Raw genomic sequence first — 24645 nt, forward strand, 5'->3', positions numbered from 1 at the left:
AATCTTACTTTTGGACCTGAGCAGCAAAGCAGCTCAAATGTGATATCTGAGATGAAAGAATTACATAGTCTGCATTTCTCAACAGACAGTAAACAAATCAACATTGGTCATAGCCATCAATATCACAAAAGATATTAAGGTGACAACATACACCTGCTAGAACTACAAATACACAAAACAATATTCAATAACATTCACCTCGGTACTGGTAAGCAAAAGAGACTCTCTGGATTGACCTCTTTACAAAAAATATTAATACTACCCTCAGAAAATGAACCAATGCTAAACAGTTGATGAATATATACAACAAAGTCTGAGAGGGGATATATTTTGAATTTGACACATTTGCTAATTTACTAACTATTGCATACTGCAAAAATATTCAATTCTAGAAACAGAAACATGACTGACTTTTCCAGAGACTACAGTGTGCAGAATCAGAGCTACTAATTATTGGGAAGAACTCTTTTTATTAGTTACAGAGGACTGGGAACTTTCGAACGGATTTGTGTGCATTTCTTTTAGGAGAATTAGCTAGAAGCCCTATTCAAAGAGTAAAAGATCTGTTAAGGAAAGCTAAATATGTCAATAATGATCCCTACTTATTGCTATTAGAATTGAGAAATACTTCATGAAACAAACAGATGATAAAACAATCAACAATCACAGTTAATTGAACCTATGCAAATATCAAATTAAGAAATATGGGTGACTGAAAACAAGTGATATAAACGTGTTTGTATCTAAAATAAAAGCATCATTTTCTATACAGACAGCTAAAGAATCAGACCACTTGCAACTCTGTGGCTAGAATAAAAAATAGTTTCTCTGCCTAACAGAAGGTCCACAGTCATGCTGATTAGACAAAAGCACTGAGGTGATTGTCAAGATTTATTGGCATACCCGTAACACCTCAGAAACTTGCAGATACAATACATAAAGATGAAAATTCAACGGATTAAGGAATGGATAAGTAAAGAAAGAGAATTGCTTCAATGTCAGCAGGTTCTCTGCAGACATCCACATTGCCAAGGTCACTAAGAGAAACTATTACAGACAACAGTGTTGCCAGGATGAGGCCACAACACAATCAGCCAGAAGTGCATCCCAGAAAGAGCTGTTAGAAAATCTGCCAGATAAGGAAGTCAGATGATCTGGAACAACTTTGAAGAGTATTCAAAAACTCCTTACTCATTACATATGAGGCACAAAGTTTCTCATTTTTTCCATGAAGAAATAGGTGTTAAAATGTTTGAATGAGAACTACCAAGTAAGATACTTAACAACAGGTTTTGGAGGTGTTATTCTGAATATGCATATTAGTCGTAAAAATTCTCATTGTAAACAAGTTGTTTCCAAACACTTGTGGAAGATGACAACCCAGACTTTCTGTTCAGTGCAAATTCCACATTATCTTCCCGGCTTTGCCATTTCCAAGTGCTTCACAAATATTATAGATAAATCAAGAATTAATAGGGAAGACAAATGACCAGGGCTCACTGGTTATTTCCACATTTTGCAAGTGTTTAAAGCAAAGGGTAACCACTCTCTATCAGACCTAAGGTTAAGCTAATTCATTATAGTATTTGCATAAAGCCAAAAGCATATCCTTAGGGGAAAGAGCATAAGAAAAGGACCATATTTAAGGAAAATCCTCTCCTGCCTCTAAGATTTAGTTTTAATTGTTCTGTAACAAGTAACAATATAAACTATTTTGAAAATTATGACAATGGTGGTGTAAAAATGCAGCTTAATCTAAAAATGTTGATTTTCTAGTATTATTTTTGCATGCACATCTAAGCTTGCTAAAGGTTCCTCCTGGGTGCTTCCAAAAAGACAGACTTTTTGTCAGAGAAATGTGGTTCCTCTGTAAATAATATTTAGCAATGTAACACCATAATCACCTTTATTGGTGAGATCACCTACATATCAAGAAAGGTATTTCCTGCAGAGGTAGAAAAGAATTATTTGTACCTGTACTGCAGTACAATATCCTAGTAAACCTCCTCTAGAAGTCTGTGTTCAGCTTGTTGTGGAACGGATACAGAGGAGAGATTCTTGGAGAGAGGAGGGGTGGTACTGATGGCAAGGGGAACAAAGAGCCTATGGCATAAAAAGACAGTACAAGGATTTGGCTTGTGTAGACAAGAAAACTGACATCTTGAAAAAGAGATGACTGTAACCTCTAAGCTCTTGATGCAGTGGTATATAGTCCTGGTGAGAAAAGAGGTTTCAAAGCTAGAAAGTAACATTGGTATAAGAAGACAAAGACATAAGGTGGCTATGAATAATTTTAGGTAAGAAACCAGAGGAACATTCCTAATAATTTGGATCCTGGAACAGGTCTTCCATAACAATGGCTGAAGCAGAAAATACCCAAATAAAATTAACTCTGAAAGTCTTTAAAGATCTAGCAGTAGAGGGATATGAATTTAAACAGTTATGACATGAGTTGGAAACTTGCTGTTTGCAATCCCAGTGTGAGAGACAACACTACATGACTTGGAAAGCCCCTTCACTCTGGTATTCATACACAGTCAATACAAATGCAATTCTAATGTCCCAAGTTAGTGCAGCTGTTGGGTTTTTTCTTTCTTCCAATGTTAGAGTACTTAAAACTATGTCTTGTATTTCTATTGCTCTTGTTTTTACAGCAAAGCTCAACAAGGTAGGAACTTAAGTGTTTAACTTCTTTCTGTTGGTAATACGATACTCCCAGCATGCAAGGATTTCTAAACCAGGAAGTTCTGTAGTTGTCTTTTGGGTATTGTAGAAAGCAAAATAGAAGTATGTGATGACAACAGGTAATATGGGACCTGAGAATCCCGTGAGATCTTTTAGATACTCATTTGCTCCACATAAGGAATTATTTTTCACTTGACATTTAAAATAAACATATTATCCCATTACATTCTCACATTTGCGGTACTGAAATACTCTGGTCCTAATCCTACAGCTCCTGTAAGGTAATGGATCCTACAGAACAGCACAACACAAATCAAATTCCCCTGAAAAGACAATATTTATGTAGCTGATCATGATTTTCAATGTAGCATGCAAATGTATCATCCTAGGTGTTACAGTCAAATTCCTTCTCATTCACAAGACCAGATGCCCTTATACATCGTAAACAGCAATGAAGTGTCTGACTGTTGCACACTTGTATGAACACGCTAAAAGTTCATAACTCAAGGAGGCTGCTTATAAGAGTTTCAAGTGCTGAGGGCTAGAAATGTCAATAAATAAAACAAATTCACACTTTTTTTAAAAAACATCAAAAGGTTCTGGCTCAAAAGTTTAAATGAAGAGTTATAATGAGTAATTTCTCATAATTTCAAACCAACTCTGATTCCAAAGGAAAGAGATTGACTTATTTAAAGTCACATGGCTCTGAGATTGCTTATCGTTTCTCAAAAAACTGAACTGGATTACAAGTTTGTTAAAAGTTGTTGTCACTGCTGATGTTAACTTAAAAGCAATCATACCAAGTTCAGAAGAGAACAGGAAATAAACAAATAAATAAAACCAAGTGAGCAAGCTGCCACAAGTATTCAGCTGTCCCAGATGCCTGGGAAATACCCCTTCCTTAAATACACGAGGCATGACATGGACATTAGATGGCAAAATGATTTGATGATATCTTATCTAAGTTATTTAGAACTGTGATTGAATTTAATAAATTCACATTAAATTTTTCATCAGTCCTAAAATATGGAAATTCCCCAATCAGGAAAAATTTGGATTGTGGTTTGTTCTTTTTTTTCCCCTCAAGATAGATGATGTCATTATTCTATTAGTCTGACATTCTACAGCTACTTGTATCACTGCAATGGGGATGTAAAAGTACCGTTATTCTGATTAGACGGTGTTTTACACTCCACTTTTCAGGACATAGCAGTATAAAGCTTTTTTCCTTTTTCCATTATCAGACAGTTGAACAGAAAACATTACTGACTGACCTCTATATTAATGAGGCTAAATAAAAACACAGATGGCTGCTACTAAGTGAAGGAACTGAAAGTAATGATGTGCTATCTTAAGCCACTGTCCTGCAAAATCTGAAATCTGATTATTCTAGCTGAGTAAGAAAGCTGAAATAAACATATCCTCTCTCTGTCTGAATCTTTGTCTATACTAAAAAATTGACTCATTTTGACATAAAGGGTAAAAATGTTTTGTTTTTCTTATAAACTCTCATGTGTACAAAATGCTTGAAAATTTAATTTACATCCAGGTTGCATGTGGTTATTACTGGTATTCAGCTGTAATAATAATATAAAAGAAAAAGACAACTTCTTCCCTTAACCCAGCGTTTGGACATTTAGAATAGTCAGTCCTTATATCATACATACAGCGTCATTCAACCACATCTTGCTTAACCCTATAATTTATAAAATCACAAAAATGAAAGCCTAAATTATCCTCTTAATAAGGAACTTTTCTGCAAAATTTTCAGTGGTTGTACCACTTACTGCGTGTGTTTGTGGTGGTTTTGTGTATAGTTCTGGATTTGTCACTGAAGTTGTTTCTTCCGCTAGGTCTCACCTTTTAGAGTGCTGAAAAGTGCTCTGAAAAAAAATCTATTTAAATGGAACGGAATTTTTTGGCAAGAGAACTATGTTTGTTTCAAGATGCCTGAAACTCCAGCATGTTGAGGGACTGTTGAAACTCCACTGGCCTTTTGCATCAGTGCATGGAGTTCTAACCATTTCAATACTAAGGAGTCAAAGAAATTATTAAAAGAAAAGTTCTAGTAATTGCAAAATATTAGTCTATTCCTTAGGATTGTTCTATATAATTTCTTTTTTTCAGGACTTAGTCCAAACTAGTTTTAAAATGCCTCAGGTGACAGGGTTCTTTCCATTTGCACAGACTAATACATCTTAATTGGAACATTTTTCCTGATACTCTAATTGATATTTTTTTCAATTTCATCCATTTAACTGTTTTTGTACACCCTGAAGACATAGTAAATAATTTCCTTCCCTGCTTCTCCAGGTATGGTTCCAATAATAATAAATGCTTGCAGCTTCAATTTAGTCAAATTTACTTAATTTTTTTCAATCTTGCCACACACCCACACACTCAACATCACATTTCTTGTCTTTATCAACAAACCACAGCCTCCATCAAGATATCAAATGCAAAAGTGTCATCTGAGGAACATTTCAGGGGTGGGTGGGGACCACACAGGGAGGAAACATCAAAGATTTCTGGTACTAAAGAAATAGCTCTGCTGTGCTTCTTACTGGGTTGGAGAAAGCCTCCTATGCAGGCTGCAGTTAGGCTGTGTGCTGCTTGTGTCCAGTGAGATGGATGCAACAAACTGTATCTCTCCTGAGTGTTCAGCTGCTCTAGACACCAATAGTTTCCAAATGAGTCTTAGTTTGGATCATTTTCTTGATGTTCATTAAAGAGAGGTTAGCTGAATTTTTAATTCTGATCTCTCCTTTGTTCATAATCTAATTTCATAAATTGTCACTACCCAAAATGGATCTAGATGGCTTAGGTGATAATTTCTAGAGGCAATGCCTCTCTATGCTACTCTTTTATACTCTTGAAAGCCATCACTCTTTTTGATGAGTTGACAGTGACCCCTCCCACTGCACACATTTGGACAACAGATCTCAAAATTTCAAGCCTTATCCATGCCTACATAATAAAGGACTGGTCAAGTAACCATGCTGAATGAGAACTGCTTCCTGTTGCTGGTGATCATGGAGGCAGCAGTGCTGTTTTGCACTTGTCAGATTAATCATATTCTCATTTTGGCCAATATTCCTAGAAACTCTCTATAATTTGCAGAGCTTCCAACTGAAATGTATGGAGGGAAAAAAAAAAAAAAAAGAAAAAAAAAAAAAGAAAGAAACAAGATATAGCTATTCCATCTGAAGTCTGGAATAATTTATGCTGCTATAGCAATTTACCAGCATTGATCTCTGTGTAGAAAGCCACCTTACATCAGTAGAAAAGGAACAAGGATAAAACACAGTCCATGAAATTGTTTTTCACTTGAGAGTTCTTTAGACAGAATAAGCTGCAGATTGTGCTATGAACATCTTTTCAAGCATAATACATCATAACCCTTTGAAACAAGAAGGACATGAAATCTAAAGCAAAGAACTTTTGGCAGAGGTGGAGAGGAAAATGGTAAAAGCCCACAGAGCCATGGTAAATGAGAGAAACAAATTTAACTCACTTTTCAGAGACAAGTATGTGTTGATATAGTAAAATTTCATGCATTGTCTTTGCATTTACAATAGATACATATATGTGGCTATCAGGTTATTTGCTATGGAAATTCTGTGTTCTGTTGTTGTTTGAACATTCTAAATATGTTTATCCTCTGGAAGACAGTATCTTTGACTTAGAAGAAAATTGAATTATGCTGGGTAATTTTATAACTATTTTCCTTGCATAAGGGAAAGAAAACCACATGGATGAACATTCAAGTAGCCCTGATATCTTCTATGATGCTACTGGAATAATTAAGCAAGCAGAATTTGGGGCCTGTTAATTTTAGCAGATATTCTAAAGAATATTATTCCACTTAATACAACAATTTAGCTGAAACAATAGTGACATAATTGACAAAATTACATAATAATTACAGTGCTTTAGAGCGAGCTATATTAAGGTATGACTCATCGCTCAATACTTAAGAAGGTACAGAACTACGTCAAATCCAGCAGTGCAGTGTAGTGTAGATGCAGCCAAAAATGAAATTTAAAATCAGCAATCTTTTGTTAATGGGGGGGGGGGGGGGGGGGGCGGGGAGGAGAATTAATGGAAATTATGACTATGAATTTTGTTTTACTTTAATGAACTGAATTTAAAAAGTGACAAATAACTGTACAATTGTAATTAAGATTTACATCTTTTTTTAGAAAAATACATTTTACTCTTTGAACCTCACACTTCCTCTGACAATACTTGTAATAGTTTGCTTTACTGAAAAAGGAGAACTATTCTGCTCCTCAGTTGGGGAAATGATTGGTGAAGTGGAAATGCAATGATGGAATTTTCTGAGAGAATTACATTCTTTTATTAGAATACTTTATCAATGATCATTTTGAAAGAAAAGCTGCACAGTCAAAAATCAAGCATAAAACACATAATTTCCCATGAAATGGTTTGACTGTACTCAGCACTGGTGAGGCCACACCTCAAGTGCTCTGTTCAGCTTTGGGCCCCTCACTACAAGAAGGACATCGAGGTGCCAGAGCATGTCCAGAGAAGGGCAACAAAGCTGGTGAAGGGTCTGGAGAACAAGTCTTATGAGGAACAGCTGAGGGAGCTGGGGTTGTTTAGTCTGGAGAAAAGGAGGCTGAGGGGAGACCTTATCGCTCTCTACAACTACCTGAAAGGAGGTTGTAGTGAGGTGGGGTTGGTCTCTTCTCCCTAGAAACAAGTGATAAGACAAGAGGAAATGGCCTCAATCTCTGTCAGGGGAAGTTTAGGTTGGACATTAGGAAAAACTTCTTCACCGAAAGGGTAGTCAGGCATTGGAACAGGCTGCCCAGGGAAGTGGTTGAGTCTCCATCCCTGGAGGTATTTAAAAGAAGGGTAGACGTAGTGCTCAAGGACATAGTTTAGTGGTGGACTTGGCAGTGCTAGGTTAACGGTTGGACTCAATGATCTTAAAGGTCTTTTCCAACCTTTATGATTCTATGATTCTATGATTCTATTTTCTAGAATAGAATTTGATTGAAAACAATTCTTTTAAAAACTCCAGAGGCTGAATATATGCATCTTGTACAAAACTCTATTGAAAAGTTCTTCCTTGAATAAGCCTTACTTGTTACGCAAAAGATATATATGCCTTCTATCATTTTCCTACCGGTTAATACTTTCCTTGATAACAAACATAGTCGCAGTTAAAGATATTATTCAACAGTACAATTTTACATCATTAGCAAAGTTACTATGCTAAGCTTTCTCTATCAAAAAGTTTGTACTCACCAGGTGTAAAATTATACCGAGCAGAAAACCCGATAGATTCCAGCTCACCGTCAGCAAAAAATTTAATCCATAGGAATCTGCCACTGGATTTTATTATAGGTGGATTTTGCTGTCCACAGAAACGTCCAATGATTGGGGAAAAGCCAAAAGGTCCATCTCGTACTTCAATATGGTCAAATTTACACTCCCAAGAAGGCTCTATGGAATATTTTTCATCAAAGTGTAGTTCAATGCATTGTCTAGGGGCAGCTAGAGATGAAAAGAAAATTAGCTTATTATTTTCTAAACCAAGACCCCTCAAAGCTAAAACAAAAATAAAGAAAAACAAATATATCAATTATGTATGCATCTTAATGCTTTGCATAAAAACTTATTTGAAAATTAGTACATCTATGTTTTTATAGATTTTATACTATCAGCTTACTTGTCTATTCTTTTCCTTTAAAAAAGTGTTCATGACAGCAGTTCTTAGCAAAACTAAGAGATATCTATGATGTAAAGCAAAATACAGTTTAGGAACAATTGGTTCAAACACAAAATCTTTCTAAGAAACTTATGCTTCTGGAAAATCACTGTTTTCTTATATTTGGGAGGATAAATGTTAATCAGAATACTTTTTTTACCTAATGCTTACAAAGATTAAGAAAAAACTGATCAGAACTGCACTATAGTAAGAAGGACAAATTCTGTTCCTATATGTATTGCAATGACAAGCTTGAGTGTAATTGCTTATACTCAGAATTACTTATCATCTCATTTGAAACATAAGGACAAGTGTAGTGAATTCTCACTTAAGAAACTAGATAAGGATGAAGCAAAATTAATGTCTAACTAAAGAGCAAACAATATTCTACTGAAAACCTTGAAGAAACTTTATAGTTGTCACTTAATTAGACACAAAAAACTTCTTTATTCACAGATACTAAGGCTAGTGGCAGTAAGAATGATCTCTAAAACAAATGTTCCCTGGCATCTCCTGTATAAAGCAAAATAGTTACTGGTTGAACTATAGTATTTTCTTAAAAGGAGAAAAAAAAACCCATGGTTTTGTCTACAAATTTTAACAGATGCAGTATCCCTGGGGTGCACTGTTCCTATGCTTAACCCTGTCCATAGCAAAAAATGTACGCATTCAGTGTCTAGATCATGGTTCTATGTAGCCTTTTGCTGACAAAGCCTTCTGCTAAGACAAGGGCTTGTTGTGTCACTGCCTGCTGTGCCTCTCATGAGATCATGTCCTATACTTTACGCATATTAGAAGAGGTTGAAATTTCTATGAGCTTTGCCTGAGTTACCGTTCTTTTCATGTGAAAACATGCAAGATCAAACTCCAAGACGAGTGCATAAGCTTAACATGGAAACTGTTGCCACTCCAGCGGTCAGTATCCTTCTATTTCTTTCCTCAGGAATAATAGGAAAACTATCAGTGTGACCAGAACCTAGATCTTGTATGCATTTTGAAATGTTTTGAAGAAGCTTTTGGGATGACCTCATTACTCACATAAGAAGGGAGACTATTTAAAATGAACTAAAAAAGAAGACGTTAGGTAAATCATATAAACTTTACATAAGAGCACACACTAAGATCCCATTTACAGCTATTTCATGTAAATAAATACAGTCTCATTTTATAAGAAGCATTGAGGAAGTAAGTTAATAAAACACGTTATTTGAGAAGAAAGATTATTTTAATAGCTTTACTTTCAATATTAATGTCATTGGGTGATTGATATTTTTTGAAATATTTAATTTAACATAAGAAAGAAACCTTACCTACTGTTCTCAATTTGAAGAAATTCACATTAGGAGAAGTACTTACTATTGGCTTGTTGTTATTTATACCAGTTTACAGGAAATTTGTGATCTTTGTGCCCATACAAATTCAATAGCAAAATCAAAACCTAAAACTTTATATATAATTGCACCAAATTCACAGTCCATGGAAATGAAACTACTTTGAAAATATGAAAAAAACCTTACAAAATTAAAATCAGATAATAAAGCTTGTTAAAGAAGATCTTATTAGTGCTACCCTTGGTGAGGTTTGAAGACCAAAGCAGATCTTTTAGATTATAGCAAAAGACTGAATAACTGAAAGACATATTAATTTTATTCAGATGTTTCTACCTTTGACTTCACATATTTATAACAAATATTGATTTAAACTTAACTAAGCAATACTAGGGGAGAAGAGAGCAATCAGCACTTTTCAATCTGGGATCATATTTTGTATGTGCTTATTCCATTTAAGGGGATTTGTTGAGAACTACTCATCATTCACCTAGGGACTGCAGAGTCAGGTATCAGAAACGCCATCCTGCCAATGCTTTAGGTAATCTTAAGAATGCTCATTAAGGCTTGAAAATCTTATATACTCACTGTTCAAATATTATGCTATTAACCTACCTGAAGCTTTATTGTAATGTTTTAATGTTGCAAACTAGATATGAAGATGAATTCTGCTAGTATTGTTAGTGTCAGACATCATACCACAGTGTATGGCTGCTCTGCTTTCCACAGCAACAAAGAGATACCTGCTTCAAAAATGGCTTACGCCATTAATATAACATATTTGTCCTTCGTACACTTCCTGTGTTAGGCCTTTAGTACTCTATTTCATACCGAGAGGAGGCTTACAAGTGCTGGCCCATAGTTAAACCCTTAACAGATCTTCTCTGAATCCAAGACTCATGTAACATGATAAAAATGGGCATGAAGCCCCATCTGAGTTATAGCTCAGTCATTTGATATGATTTTTGGTGTTGAAAAGGAGCCCTAAAGCCAATTACAGCCTCAGTATAATATAAAAGGAGTCTTTGCGGGTAAAAGAGATTCAGGCCTACAGAGTTATGCATGAGATCTATTGGCTCAGTGAAAGCATGGCCTGAGAAAAAACTGCACAATTTCCACAACCTCCCTGTAGCTCTCTGAATCTCACATTGCAAACTAGTTTTATGATCAGGATACTGTTATAGTTTACTCTTCTCTGCTTTTATTTATTTTTCAACAAAGTCAAGATGAGGCTTTTCCTAGTGAAGCTCAATTCTTGCTAGAGGATCAGAGAGAATCACAACAGCTCAAGGAGCACTCAAGAAAGAGTTTCTACTTTCCCCCAAAGCTCCCATATGTAGAGGCTGCTGCACTTTAAGAATGGAGCATTGACTATTCATTAGCACCATTTCTCCACTGCTAAATAAAACAAGGCTGGGGAATGAGTTTGGGGGCTGGACCACTGACCATTCAGACTCCTTAAATGTTAAAATCACCTCCTGGCACCATTTTGGCTATGCCAGTCAGAACTGCCAAACCCTATTCTTAGGCATGATGTGGTGGTTCACATCATTCACAGCAAGCAGTTTGTGTCTGTACTCTTAACTGGGAAGGTGAAAGGAGTTTATCTGTACATGTGTGATTGTGCCTATCAGCCTTAATGTCAGTGAACATTTCCTGACCTCTTTTAGGTCTTAGTATAGGTACTGCCTGTGTCCCAGCCTGCTCTGCAAGCTAGTCCAAACAGGACAAGGTCCTTTCTCCTAACTCTCCCGAGGAATACAACATTTTGTGTTTCTGTAACTGTGAGGACTGTGGTGATCACAAGCAATTGGGCAAAGGGGTGATATACAAGCATCAATGCACCTTTTCATCATGTCCTTTTAAATGCATCTCTGTGTTTCATCTTGTACAATATTTAGAGTTGAAGGTTAAATGTTTTGTTTGCAATAATCTACCTAAGAAACAAAGTTATTAAAATATTCCTGGAAATTACCATAAGGGATGAAAGCACACAATTCAAACTTCCAACTTTAACTTCCTTTTAGCAAAAAAGGTATCATTTCAGACTTATACTCTGGCTTTAGCAAAGGGTTTCTTTGCCAAACGCAAGCTAAAATAAGCAGGTGTTCTATAAATACACATCTTGCACTGTGGCTTTTGCAACAAAGTGTGTGCAAATGTGATCACAGTAAAACTTCCAGAAATACAATGAGAACAAATCCAGAATAATGACTAACAATAATGTATGTATAGATGTATGTATAGTTGCAGAAAAAAAATAAAACAAAACAAACGAACAAAAAAGCCCGGAATATGCAATTCTTCCAGACTGGATTGGAATCTGACCATCTAATCAGAAAAGGAGGGATGGAGTGGTCATTTCTGGTATCTTTATTCACACATAAAGCCCATTCACATCTTCAGAACTTTTTCTGTGGCTACAATGTCAGGAAAAGTTGTTGTCAAGTCCAAATGAAATAAGCTGTCTCATAAAATGATTATACCTCAAAACTTAAAAATCTTCCATATTTAGCTTCCAATTATCTATCTTCAGAAATGTTTAATACCATGGAAAGACTACTTAATGCCTGCATGTCTTGTCATATTTTTCATCTAATTATCTTACACAAGTGCTGTCTTGAGATTTTACGTTCAATGAAAAAAAAGGCGTTGGGTTCCAACGTGTGGTAGTACAGTTGCAGCAAAACCACACAATTAAGGTTTTAATTCTGACCAGCCTCTAATTCTGTGTAACTGACAGCCAAAGTTAAGCAAAAAATCTGTTTCAATTTACCAGACTGCATGGAAATGAGACATTGAACACCTACCCCCATCTATCTGAGCTGCTACAGTGCTAATAGTTTTCAATAATCCTTGGTCTTTCTGGTTGTCCAGCTATTACTGATAAGAAAGCCACCTATATCCTCCTTTTAAAAGAGGATTCTTTCCTTGTTTTGATGAAAACTCTTCGAACACAAAAAGTACCGTGAAATACAAAAGGTCTTTGAGCAGAAATCTTTCATACAGTGATAGGTGACCATTTTCTAACACCAGTAAAATATCTAGGATTAAAGAGTTTAATGGTCTTTAATGAAAAGATGGAAGACCTTCAAGAGAGCTAACTCTAAATTTCCACAAACACATAAAGTGGATGATTTATTTCATATCTCTGTAAAGCAATTCTAGTCCATACCTATATATATATAAATAGGCATTTGATTATTAAGAACTGAAGAATGGATAAAATCTTTCAAGTATTTCACTTACAGGATTTCCAAACCAATTCTTATGATACATTGTGTAAAGTATGATTATCCCACTCCCCAAATATTTTTAACACAAACAAAAGCCTTTGCTCCTACAAAATCTGTGCAAATTTCCTTTTGGAGCACACATGCCAAATTTTTTGCAGTCTGGCAAAGGCTAATGCTGCCACTTCTGCAGTTGTTCCGGACAGCTGTGAATTTTGCCAGGTTAGAGTCATGAATATGCGAAACAAGGGTGAAATTGGGCCCAAAAGGGAATTTAATATGTACACTCAGCTATTTCCTACATTTTCTATATGCCCAACAAGACTGAAAGAAAAAAAAAAAAGAAAAAATTCTCAAGCATTTTGAAAGGCAGATGGGATTCACCAGAAACTCCTCTACAGCATAATAATTTTTGTACTGAGTCCATGACTTCTGGATGACCTAAAGGATTTCTTTTAGAAAGGCATCCAGTCTGGACTTTAAAATTCCTAGTTGTTCCAATAGTTAATTATCATTACTACTAAAATAGAAGAAAAGAAACAAAAAAAAAAAAAAAGGGAAAAGAAAAAGAAAAAGAAAAAGAAAAAAGAAAAAAGAAAAAGAAAAAGAAAAAGAAAAAGAAAAAGAAAAAGAAAAAGAAAAAGAAAAAGAAAAAGAAAAAGAAAAAGAAAAAGAAAAAGAAAAAGAAAAAGAAAAAGAAAAAGAAAAAGAAAAAGAAAATTCTAGCTGTTTGATCTGCTTACTGCTAGGATAGAAGCCTCTGCAGTCAGAAATCCTCTTCTCTTTTAGAAATTCACAGTCTATGATCATGGCAATTTTTGCCAGCTCCTTTACTTCACCATAGTCATTTTGAAATGATAAAAGGCTTGCATACATTTAAGATGAGCTACAATGTGGGGGAAAAAATTGTATCATGAAATGAAATTCAATTTTATTACAACACACTACATGCTGGAGTCCTCACTCAAGTCCACTAAAGTCAGTAGGAATTATGTTTGAGAAAAAGCCATGAGAATTTGCCCTAGATTGTGCTTGATAGCAAATAATGAAGGAATGAAAACAAGCAGGCAGGAGGGAACCTGGTGATTCATATATGTATTTAAATTCACATCATACAGCTGTCAGTATGGCATATACAGTCCTGGTATGCTAAACTCTCTGAGACATACAAAGGGGACATAGCAATGTGGGAATGCTATTATGGATCATATCGACAGTCCCCCTAGTTTGGTACTTGGTATTCAACAGCAGCCAGAAGCTATTTGAAGCGTATTGGAATCTCAATAATAAATATAGGAATAAGATGCATATGGAGATGTTTCTGTCTTACTTGAAAACCCATGGATGTTTATGAGCTGGATTAGCAAGGATTATCCACTCCATAGATTGTTATCTGACCTCAAAGGTATTGCTATTAGTAAAATAATCAAACTTTTTCTTTGCAATCCTTTAACTTCAATATCTTATGCCAATGAGTTCCACAGAACATAAAAGATACGGGGAAAAGTTTTCACTTGCTAGCCTTCTTTCTAATTTTCTGCTGTTTTTATATGTTGTAAAAACAATAAATATGGACAAATAATTGACTGTAATTACAAAATTATTTTATTGCCCTTCAGTGTTTCTCCTTTTGCCTTTTTTGAAAACTGACACTTTTTAAAATATCATTGCTCAGACATCTTACTACATCTTTGTTTATTTTTGTGACATTTTTCAGACATGACTATTCCTGTTCTTTTTAGAAGACAGAAATAGACACAGGGAGATCAGAGCTGAAAATGTTGTGCAATATGCATGGTCCTCATCAAATTATACACTGAGAGAGCTGCTATCATCATGAGTTTTAAAATACCCAGTTGCAATCTAACTGTTTATTATGGCTGGACAGGAAGCAGAAACTATCTGTGTGTAAGAAATTATGTGCAACTAGTTTTTGCCAGATTGATTTTTCCCATAAAATATAACAAGATGTCTGTTGAGTTCAGATGACTCTTTTTACTATACATTGCTCCAAACTTGTCAACATGGAATTTAATCTTCATCATAGAAGCTGGTTGATGGAATCTTCCTTCCTAAATTGTTTTTAGACATTTCCAATTTGAGCTATTTGGTGACTGGTCATGAGAGGTGTTCTCCAAGGCTCAGTATTGGGGCCAGTTCTCTTCAATATCTTTATCGATGATGTGGATGAGGGGATTGAGTGCACCCTCAGTAAATTTGCAGATGACACCAAGTTGGGCGGAAGTGTTGATCTGCCCAGAGATAGGAAGGCCCTACAGAGGGATCTGGCTGGATTGATGGGCTGAGGCCAACTGTAAGAGATTCAACAAGGCTAAGCGTTGGGTCCTGCACTTGGGTCACAACAACCCCATGCAACGCTACAGACTTGGGGAGGAGTGGCTGGAGAGCTGCCTGGCAGAAAAGGACCTGGGGGTGTTGGCTGACAGCCACCTGAACATGAGCCAGCAGTGTGCTCAGGTGGCCAAGAGGGCCAATGGCATCCTGGCCTGTATCAAGAATAGCGTGTCCAGCAGGACCAGGGAGGTGATAGTGCCCCTGCACTCGGCACCGGTGAGGCTGCACCTTGAGTACTGTGTTCAGTTTTGGGCCCCTCACTACAAGGAGGACATTGAGGTGCTGGAGCATGTCCAAAGAAGGGCAACGAAGTTGGTGAAGGGTCTGGAGCACAAGTCTTAGAATCATAGAATCATTAAGGTTGGAAAAGACCCTTAAGATCATCGTGTCCAGCCGTTAACCTATCACTGCCAAGTCTTATGAGGAGTGGCTGAGGGAGCTGGGGTTGTTTAGCCTGGAGAAAAGGAGGCTGAGGGGAGACCTTATTGCTCTCTACAACTACCTGAAAGAAGGTAGTAGTGAGGTGGGGGTTGGTCTCTTCTCCCAAGTAACAAGTGATTGGACAAGAAGAAATGGGCTGAAGTTGCTCCAGGGGAGATTTAGATTAGATATTAGGAAAAATTTCTTCATGGAGAGAGTGGTTAGACATTGGAACAGACTGCCCAGGGAAGTGGTACAATCACAGTCCCTGAAAGTATTCAAAAAACGTGTAGATGTGGTGCTTAGGGACATGGTTTAGAGGTGGACCAGGCCGGTAGGTTAGCAGGTTGGACTCAATGATCTCAGAGGTCCTTTCCAACCTTAACGATTCTATGACTCTATGATTCTATGATTCTATTATAAATCAGGTTATTTCAACAGAGTATTTTGCCACCTTTCAGGTTATTAACTATCTTTTTATAAGTACTTAGTTACTATAATAAAGACAAAGGTCCTTACAGTAAAGAGCTTTCAGGCACCTTTTTACTAACAGGAGGAACACCTTATGGCCTGAGATACTGGACTAGGGTTTACAAATATGGTCATATTTTATTTTTTTCCCACATCTTTTCTCTTTAATGATAAAACACGTCTCTGTGTTTCAGATCCTTGAAGATAAAATAAGCTTACTTCTTCCCAGCCTCACAGGAATATTAGAAAGATAATTTGATCAATATATGTAATATATACGCAACAGATGCAAACAGACCTGGATCTAGTAACAAAAGTGTAACAAAAAATATAATGCTAGATAGTACATATTGAACCTATATATTTATCTTTTTTAATTTTTTTTTGTTTTAAGTCAATTACTAAACTATGAAAGAACTTAAATGTTTACCATACATGTGCTTAAATTTCAGACTCAAGTGGGAAGACTGGACAAGCATAAATTTTCTTTAAAGGGCTTTTTTGACTCCATGATTTATAATCACCTCTTTACTTCTGACTTCAGTCAGGTTACCTAGCACTAAAGTGGAATTCAGAGATCTCAGTCATTTTGCTGTGATTTGTTTTTTCCTAAACAATACATACAACATTTACTATCCATCATTTCCCTGGAAGGTTTTTATGAAATATATTTCTTTTTGTAACTCAGTACTAGATTTGGAAAGACAGACTGGTTTCTAAAGGGCCTAGTGGGGGGTTCTAAAGCAGCTAATTCAGCTTGCATCAGCTATACACCTTTGGAAATCTCTTTTGATACTACCTGCATCTTTAGTAAAATAAATATTTCTGTAATTCCTGGCTCTATCACTTGTAGTTAATAATTCTGTCCAACCAAGCACAGATAGAACAAGCGTCAATGTTGTATTCTGCATGTATTCACAACTCGTGAATGAATCTTCTTGGTTCCAGTGACTTACCATTCTGTACCTGATTCATCTTTTCTGCTACTAAGCTCTGACAGTATCTAATCTCTATTACTTTCCACAGATTCATTTTTACAACAAACCCTTCAATGTCTATTGAGCTAAGACTGATGAAAAGAAACTCTGTAACTTGCTTGTAACACACCTCTAGCCTTTCTTACATCACCTCCATGCCTGCAACTCTTTAAAAACTGTGTCTTACAGCTCTTCGGTGTTAATGTTTATTCTTTCCTGGGTTTGTTTTGGGTTGGGTTTTTTTTTTTTTTCATTTATTTTCATTTCTCATGAACAATTGGATGGAAAATAATTTTTACACTCACTATATGGATATTTTCTGTATGACTTTCTTTACTGTGCTTTGCCTAGCTATGCTTGTCATCCCTGATTCAGTTATGCTAAGTTTAAAATATCTATATGAAAGTCAAAAGCATTTTCATTTCCTGTGTTCACTTTTTTACTCACTTTAAAATATTTTTTCTTCTGTCATGTTACAGCATTTTAGGTTCTATTCATTCTCTGAATATCCTGAAATAAATTATACTTTGTTTATTACTAAGTGACTCATGCGTACTTACTGCCTGAACTAATTTATGAGCGATGTCAGGAAATAAATCAAGTATTTTCCAGTATTTCTTGATATGGTCTACAAAAATTTAAAATTTTTTTACAATAAACAAAAGAAAAAGAAAAAAAGAAAAAGAAAAATAAAAAAAAAGAAAAAGAAAAAGAAAAAGAAAAAGAAAAAGAAAAAGAAAAAGAAAAAGAAAAAGAAAAAGAAAAAGAAAAAGAAAAAGAAAAAGAAAGAGAAAAAGAAAAAGAAAAAGAAAAAGAAAAAGAAAAAGAAAAAGAAAAAGAAAAAGAAAAAGAAAAAGAAAAAGAAGTGCAGAGATAGAGCTTCTCTAAATCTTGTATCTTGAAAAGATTTATCATGATCATATAGGCTTTACCTGCTCTTCACATAAAATAAAATACTTTTTTTTATATATACAGTTGATGATAGAATATAAAGATTCTTTGGCTGGTCACCTTCTATAATGTAGACGCACTCTCTGTCAGGAGGATACTTGTTGGGGTAATTGGGAGAAGTGAAGATGCCTCCTTCTGCATATTTTGTCCAAGTTCCACACTGCACTGGTTTCTGTCCTTCGGAAGTAGTTTGCTTTTCTGTGAAATGATCACATCAAGCATTACATAATTAGCTCACAAATTATTATGTCCCTATGACACTTAGAACTCTCTTACAGAATAAAACAGTCCCTTCTGTCTGTGGCCTCAGCTTTTTTCTGTTGACACTAAAAGTATGATCATTGACCTGGGGGAAAACGAGGCTGTTCTTTACTTTAGGGGTACAAACATATAATTCTTACTCAAAACACTTTTGCAAAGCAGAGAAGAGGCTTAGATGTCTAGGGGAAGACATATTTATTTTGCTTTTTAAATAATAACCTTGTAGGGAAAACACATGCTTAAGAAATGGGAGACATGAGTTCCCACTCGTATATCTCAAAAGGCTCAAGCATGTGCTCTATCAGCAAGCTACATGCTGTAATACAGGAATACATCAAAGTCACAAAATCAAGAAAAAAACCACAGAATTATGACAGAATATACAAATTGTTTTAAATTTGCAGCAGTGTGACTCTATATTCACTAGACAGAGATAGACAGGGGAATTCCTGGATCCTGGTTCATAGATTATTTTTATCTTGCTGTTTGCTGTAAAATTAATAAATAGCTCTGAGGCTAGGAATCACAGCCCAGAACTTTCCTCCTCTTAGATGAATCATCAGAGAGCAGAGTCAGACCTACTTGTTTGCTTTCTTCCTATCCCTGAAACTCTTGCACTCCTTCCTGCACATTGGCAGAGAGCCTGGAGACAAAGGTTTGAGTCTCTTCAGGCTGAAGAAGATGAAGGACGACTTCCTGGGCATCATGCTTTAACAAGTAGGCTAAAATAAGATGGATTCTTCAGAGGGAAAAATACCTAAGCTGGTATTAAAAGGAAGGATAGTATGTTCTAGACCTCATCCAGGTGTCTGAAGAGAACTCCAGTGTTTTACTCTGAATGAGGTATCTGTATCCAAGGAGTGTCCCATCTAACTTAAGCCTCTGATGTGTAGAGCCGAGTTGTTTGAGGCTCCCTCTTATGATCAACGGAGGGAGACAGGCACCTTCCAAGGATGACTTTAACCACCTGAGATCTGCTTTATGCTCTGCAAGCATTTCTCTTTCTTCCTGGTCTGTATCCAAGCTGAGTATAACACAGATCCTAATTTCCTGAAATTAATTCAGGCCTGCAGGGACTGACCATTCAGACACAAGTTCAGACACACACTGTGTTTAGCAAATCTCTGCTTGGCTGTCACCACACTTAGCATCCAGGGCTTTTAAGAACCTCTTTCTATCCCTACCCTGCACAAATGCACCCATGATACCCAATTTCAGATTTTGAATTCTACTTCAAAAAGCAAAAAGATCTTAAGTGTAGATAACTCAGTGCCCAAACTGAACTTCCCAGTTTGAAAGTGAGGGCACTTTACAGTCTTTAGTTAGAGTGAGGCTGAGTCTTTAGTTAGATCTAGCTGTGGGCCAAGTCACTAACTTGTTAAAAAAAGTACCACTGGATTTTTGTGTGTGTACAGGCACACTAATACTCAAAGCAAATGAAAAAAGGACAGACACTGGAAGTAGGTGAACTACTAAAAATTTCAAGAACTAAACTAATGACTCAAATCCATACTTTGGATTCTAATATAATGTCTAAAAAAATGCCTGAAGTTTACATACCTGTTCCTTTTTTGGTTGCCCCAGACAAATGTAGGATGATTAGACTTGCTACAACTGAAAGAGAAATATGCATTAGATATCACAGTATGATAGTGTCTGTAATCAAGTCAATTGTAAACATCTATTTTAGAAGAATACAAATTAAATAGAATTACTGTAAAAAAATGTTTCATGTTTACTTACATCTTTAAATTACACATTTTGTATAAACAAGTTTCTTTGTGATCTGTTCTTGTAAGTATTTATCTTTGTAAATGTATCCAAATAAAGAGATCTTTTGGGTTTAGAACAAAATCCTCAGGCACTGATGTTTCCCTCCTATTTTTTTCTTTTTTAAATATTAGAGAAAAACATTTTACCAATATTTATTTATATAACCATACCGTAGGCCAGTAATAGAAAACGGGCTGCTTTTAACAGAGGGAGACAAAGGCCTGCTAAGTTTCAGTGCCACTGGACTCACTAATGTCTCTCACTATGGCATAATAAAATTTGAAAATGAGTACTGGGAGTATGAAAGAAGTGAGGGGCTGGGTTCTTCACATCCATCAAAGCATTTGCAAATCCCCAGTGAAGTAAATTATTGTGTGTGCTTAACAGTCTCATTAATCTCATTTGTTTGACTTGTCGAGAGGGTGTTGCTTTGTGCTGCAGTGAAGCTGCAGCCCATTTTACAAATAGAAATCTCCTATCTCCAACCATGATAGGGCAGCTATGCCTCTTGGGAACAAATGTGACCTTTCTGAGATGGACTTCTACCTGCAGATAATTCCTGAGTTTCTGGGAGTTTCCGAATATAACATTTTGACTAGAAAAGACTAAGAGGTAAACACTTAGGTCAGTCATAATGAGACTGCTTTGGAAGATCAAAGTGACTAGCTAGCTACCTGATGAAGAAATCATGCACTGATGATAGCATTTTCTTGTCATCACCCATATCTTCTTTGTCTGTTGGAGAAAGTGGGATAGCAAGAGCATAAGAGAACAGATCCATCAGTTCTTGGAGTGCTCAGGGTTTTAACCCCAGCTAGTTTGGCATTAAGCCCGGACATAGTGCCCAGACTGCACTGAAGTTAAAAGTGGAGACGAAGTTGCGTGTTTATTCTGAGTATTTATTCTGATCAACTGCCATTTGTATTGTTGACTATGATGAGGAACTGATGGACCTGTGGTCTTTAACAAATGTAATTAAATGGCATACTTTCCTCTTCTTATCCCCAAGAGACACCAAAAGTCATCATGGGCTAGTAACTAGCTACCTAAATGATCCTTTCAAAAATGGTGCTTTCATCATTCTCAGCTTTTATTGTGTGCAATTTTTACCCCGAAGGAAGCCAGTCTCCATATTTCCAGTATTCTGATAGCATTGAGATCTCTATTTCTATGCCTTCTACCCTTCCAGTGTGACAGAGGGTCTGAGGCATGGATGATGGCTACCTTATTAAGCAGGGAAAGGCTAAAGTTCTGGGAAAATGAAGACTTGGCAGCATATTCACTATTTCTTGGTCAGGATCACAGCCCATGTGTCTTTTTGAATCCCTCAGCTAACAGAGACGGATGTTGGCAGAGCTGGTAGTTTAAAACTCTTCTGTGTCATGGGCATTCAATGAGAACATTACATCTTCTGCTCGGGTCTGAATGCTACCCAACTATTCATGCCTTTACTCTCCTCAGGGATGGATTCTGGAAATATGTGCTAGCTGGGACTCTGCCCGCCGGCTGTGTCACAATCTGAAGGCAATGCAAGATTCGCCCATTTACTAAGTTGCTCATTTACTTTAGCTGTGTTTCACGCAGTGAACATACTGCATCTATGCCTGTAATCCTCACCAGTTAAAACCTAGTTTCTCAATAGTGTAAGGTGGTTTGGTGTTAGAATGTGGAGCCAGCTGCTAGTGTTCTTTCTGCCCACAAATTCATGGAAGCTAGAATAGGACACACAACAGCCAAACAAACCCCATGTAAGAAACGTTTCTTCTTAGGCAATTAATAAAAATTCATATCTGATTCTTACAGGTTCATTTCAAGCACCTTTATCTGTTGGCTCTCCACTCCTTTTCTATATGGAAAAAATTGAAGTTCAGAGACATAGAGTTGGTCCAAGTCACAGAGATATTATCACCAAGATGACAGAAAAAACACAGGTCTTTTCAATTCCAGCTGTAACCGCTAGAAAGGGTGCTTCCAAGTCACAGAGCTGTGTTATTCCAAAGCAGGGAGATATACTTACATATCATCATGCCAGTATTGATTATTAATAAGGAGTCAAAATAATCTTGATAATAAAATGTACTGGTTTTTTTTCTGGCCATATCATATATAACATTTGGATAGATGAAGTGAAATGCTTCTCCCATATTTCAAAAAAAGAAAAAGCCTCTTGATTTAGTGGCATTAACACCAGCATTACCAAAATTTGTATATTGCCAGAAAGTAATTAAAATTATGGGCTTTATGGGAAAAGATAACACAATATTTTTTACTTAAGCAGTCAAGGCAGTCCATTTTATTCCATGACCCCTTGCCTTTTTCTTTCTCAAGCCACAGGAAAAGAATAGCGCTTCTCACTGAGCAGAAAAAAAAAAAAAAAAAAAAAAAAAAGACCCCAAAGAGACCAATCATGCCATCGTCAGTCATTGAAAACCGTCACTTGGGAAGCTTTGACAGTACAGCAATAATATTGTGATTATCTGGGTTTGGGAATTATTTTAAAGAAGTTTCCACCAAATTTCTTGTTGCATTTTCTCTGTCTTCCTCCTCCCCCTTTCCCTCCTAATCATGGGTGTAATTATAATCATGCTTTCTAGTGCCACTCTGATTACGCATCTTTGCATCTTTTTTGATCTGTGCATTTTTCCATTACAAGCTGTACATTAAGAGATTTCTCTCTTGGCCAGGCAGCTTTTTGGAGGCTGTGATTTGGCATAGACATGGCTTAGCCTAGCGAAGAGACAAGCAATACTTGGCCATAGCGCTGCTATTTTACAGGTGCGGGCTTAGAAAGAGGTGCTGGAAGGAACTGTGGCCAGTCAAGCCCCTTCGGTAGAGTGGACCCTCTGCAAAACTGAGGCGGGAGAGGGGGGTCCCATCCGCACAACCTGAGGCCCCTGGGGGTCTTCGAAAACTAATTGTTACATTTTGGTGCCTCCCTGCTGCTCCTGGAGGATTTCGCCCGAGGGGGCCGCCCCCACCCGCAGCCCTCCGGGATCCGCGCCCGCTGGGGCCGTCCCCGCCGCGGCGCTCGGCGCTGCCCCGCGACCCCTCTCCCCTTCGGCCGCCGGTTCGAGCCCCGGCTGGGGCTGCACTGCACCGCCGCGGCCGGTGGGATCCGTTCCCCCCCTCTCTCCCCCGGCACGCCGAAAGCCATCAGACGCGTCGCGCCCAGGTGAAAACCTCCCGCCGGCAGGAGCGTGCCCCCCCGCCCCACAGCGCTGGCAGACACCGGCTCCCCTCCGCTGCACCGCGGAGTGGCGGGGAAGGGGGTGTTGTGTGTGCGTGGGGGGAGTTTACCCCCACGCCGCGGAGGTCTGGGCGTCCCGTTACGCTAGTTGTGGAGGCAGCGGAGGGCAGGAGCCCGTGCGCGGCGGCGGAGCTCAGCCAGGGGGGGCGGGAAGGGGGAGATACTCACTGTGAAAGAAGCTGCGCCCATGGGTCATGTCTGTTCCTTACACAAGGGGCTTCGGTCTCCACTAATTCCATTTAGATACGGGAGGACTTCCAGTGGCGGGGAGAGGATGGAAGTAGGAAAAGAAGAAGAAGAAAAAAAAAAAAATCCCGAAGCCCACACGCAGCAGAGCAGAGCGGAGCAGCCCTTCCTCTCACTCGCTCTCCCTCGCCGCCTTCAAATAATCACCGCCGGCTCAATCCCATCACACCCGAGCTATCATCAGCACCACCATAAGCGTTGCATCGCGGCGGCGGGCAAGGCGGCGGCGGCGGCCCGCGCATCCAGGTGCCGGCGGGCGGCGGCGGCGGGGCGAGCCGAGCCCCTAGTCACCAGTTTCATACAAAACCAAAAGCAGATCGAAGCATTTCCTGCAGGACTCCGAGCCCAGCGACTTCCAGCCTTTCGGCTTCTTTTGATGCATTGAAGAAGGGATTAATGGGTCCGTCATCAGCTCCCTGTGCTTGCTCCTCTGAAGGGGTGGGGGCGGGCGGGCGGGAACCCGAAGAGGAGGGGTGGGGGGAAGAAAGATTTACCAAATAGGGGATTTAGTCATATTTGTGTGCAATGCGATCCTTATTAGAGAAGAAATCCCTTAAAATCGAACAAATCCATTTTCGCAAAAACCTCTCCCTGCGCGTAGCATAGTATCAAGTGGTAGCAGCGGCAAGAGGCTGAAAACACATTGCACCGTCTGAAATCCTCTCGGGAATGGATGGAGAGAGATAGAGATGGATGAGGATAGAGAGATGTCCCCTCACTTCTCCAGTCCAGGGCGAGAAGCCGAAGAAAACCCTGGAGACTCCTCCATTCATTCAGTGCAGGGGAAGGGGAAGGGGAGGGGAAGGGCGGGAGGGTGGCGGTGGTGGGGAAAGAATGATTTCAAAACTGGGAAAGGAAGAGTAAGAGGAGAGGGATCGTTTCCCCTCCCCTAATCAGTTCATGGATCAGACAAAATGCTCATGAGTTCCTGCTTGAACTGCACCGGCCAAAGGGAAAT

The 24645-nt window shown here is 37.9% G+C and overlaps 1 protein-coding gene across 3 annotated transcripts in view; it reads right to left on the minus strand.

Annotated features, from left to right (window-relative positions):
- The window catches only part of NETO1 (neuropilin and tolloid like 1), a gene marked incomplete at both ends in the record, with an annotated part of 67793 nt that extends 44156 nt beyond the window's left edge, over positions 1-23637 (minus strand). For all 3 annotated transcript variants that reach the window (XM_082311237.1, XM_082311236.1, XM_082311238.1), the window contains 4 exons: positions 7963-8211; positions 18221-18358; positions 19982-20035; positions 23610-23637. In XM_082311237.1, coding sequence (XP_082167363.1) covers positions 7963-8211; positions 18221-18358; positions 19982-20035; positions 23610-23637 — 469 coding nt within the window. The remainder of the gene's footprint in view (positions 1-7962; positions 8212-18220; positions 18359-19981; positions 20036-23609) is intronic.
- Between the last annotated feature and the right edge of the window lie 1008 nt (positions 23638-24645).

The sequence above is a fragment of the Platalea leucorodia genome (genome assembly GCF_965183815.1).
Source record: "Platalea leucorodia genome assembly, chromosome: 1".
Taxonomy (NCBI): Eukaryota; Metazoa; Chordata; class Aves; order Pelecaniformes; family Threskiornithidae; genus Platalea; species Platalea leucorodia.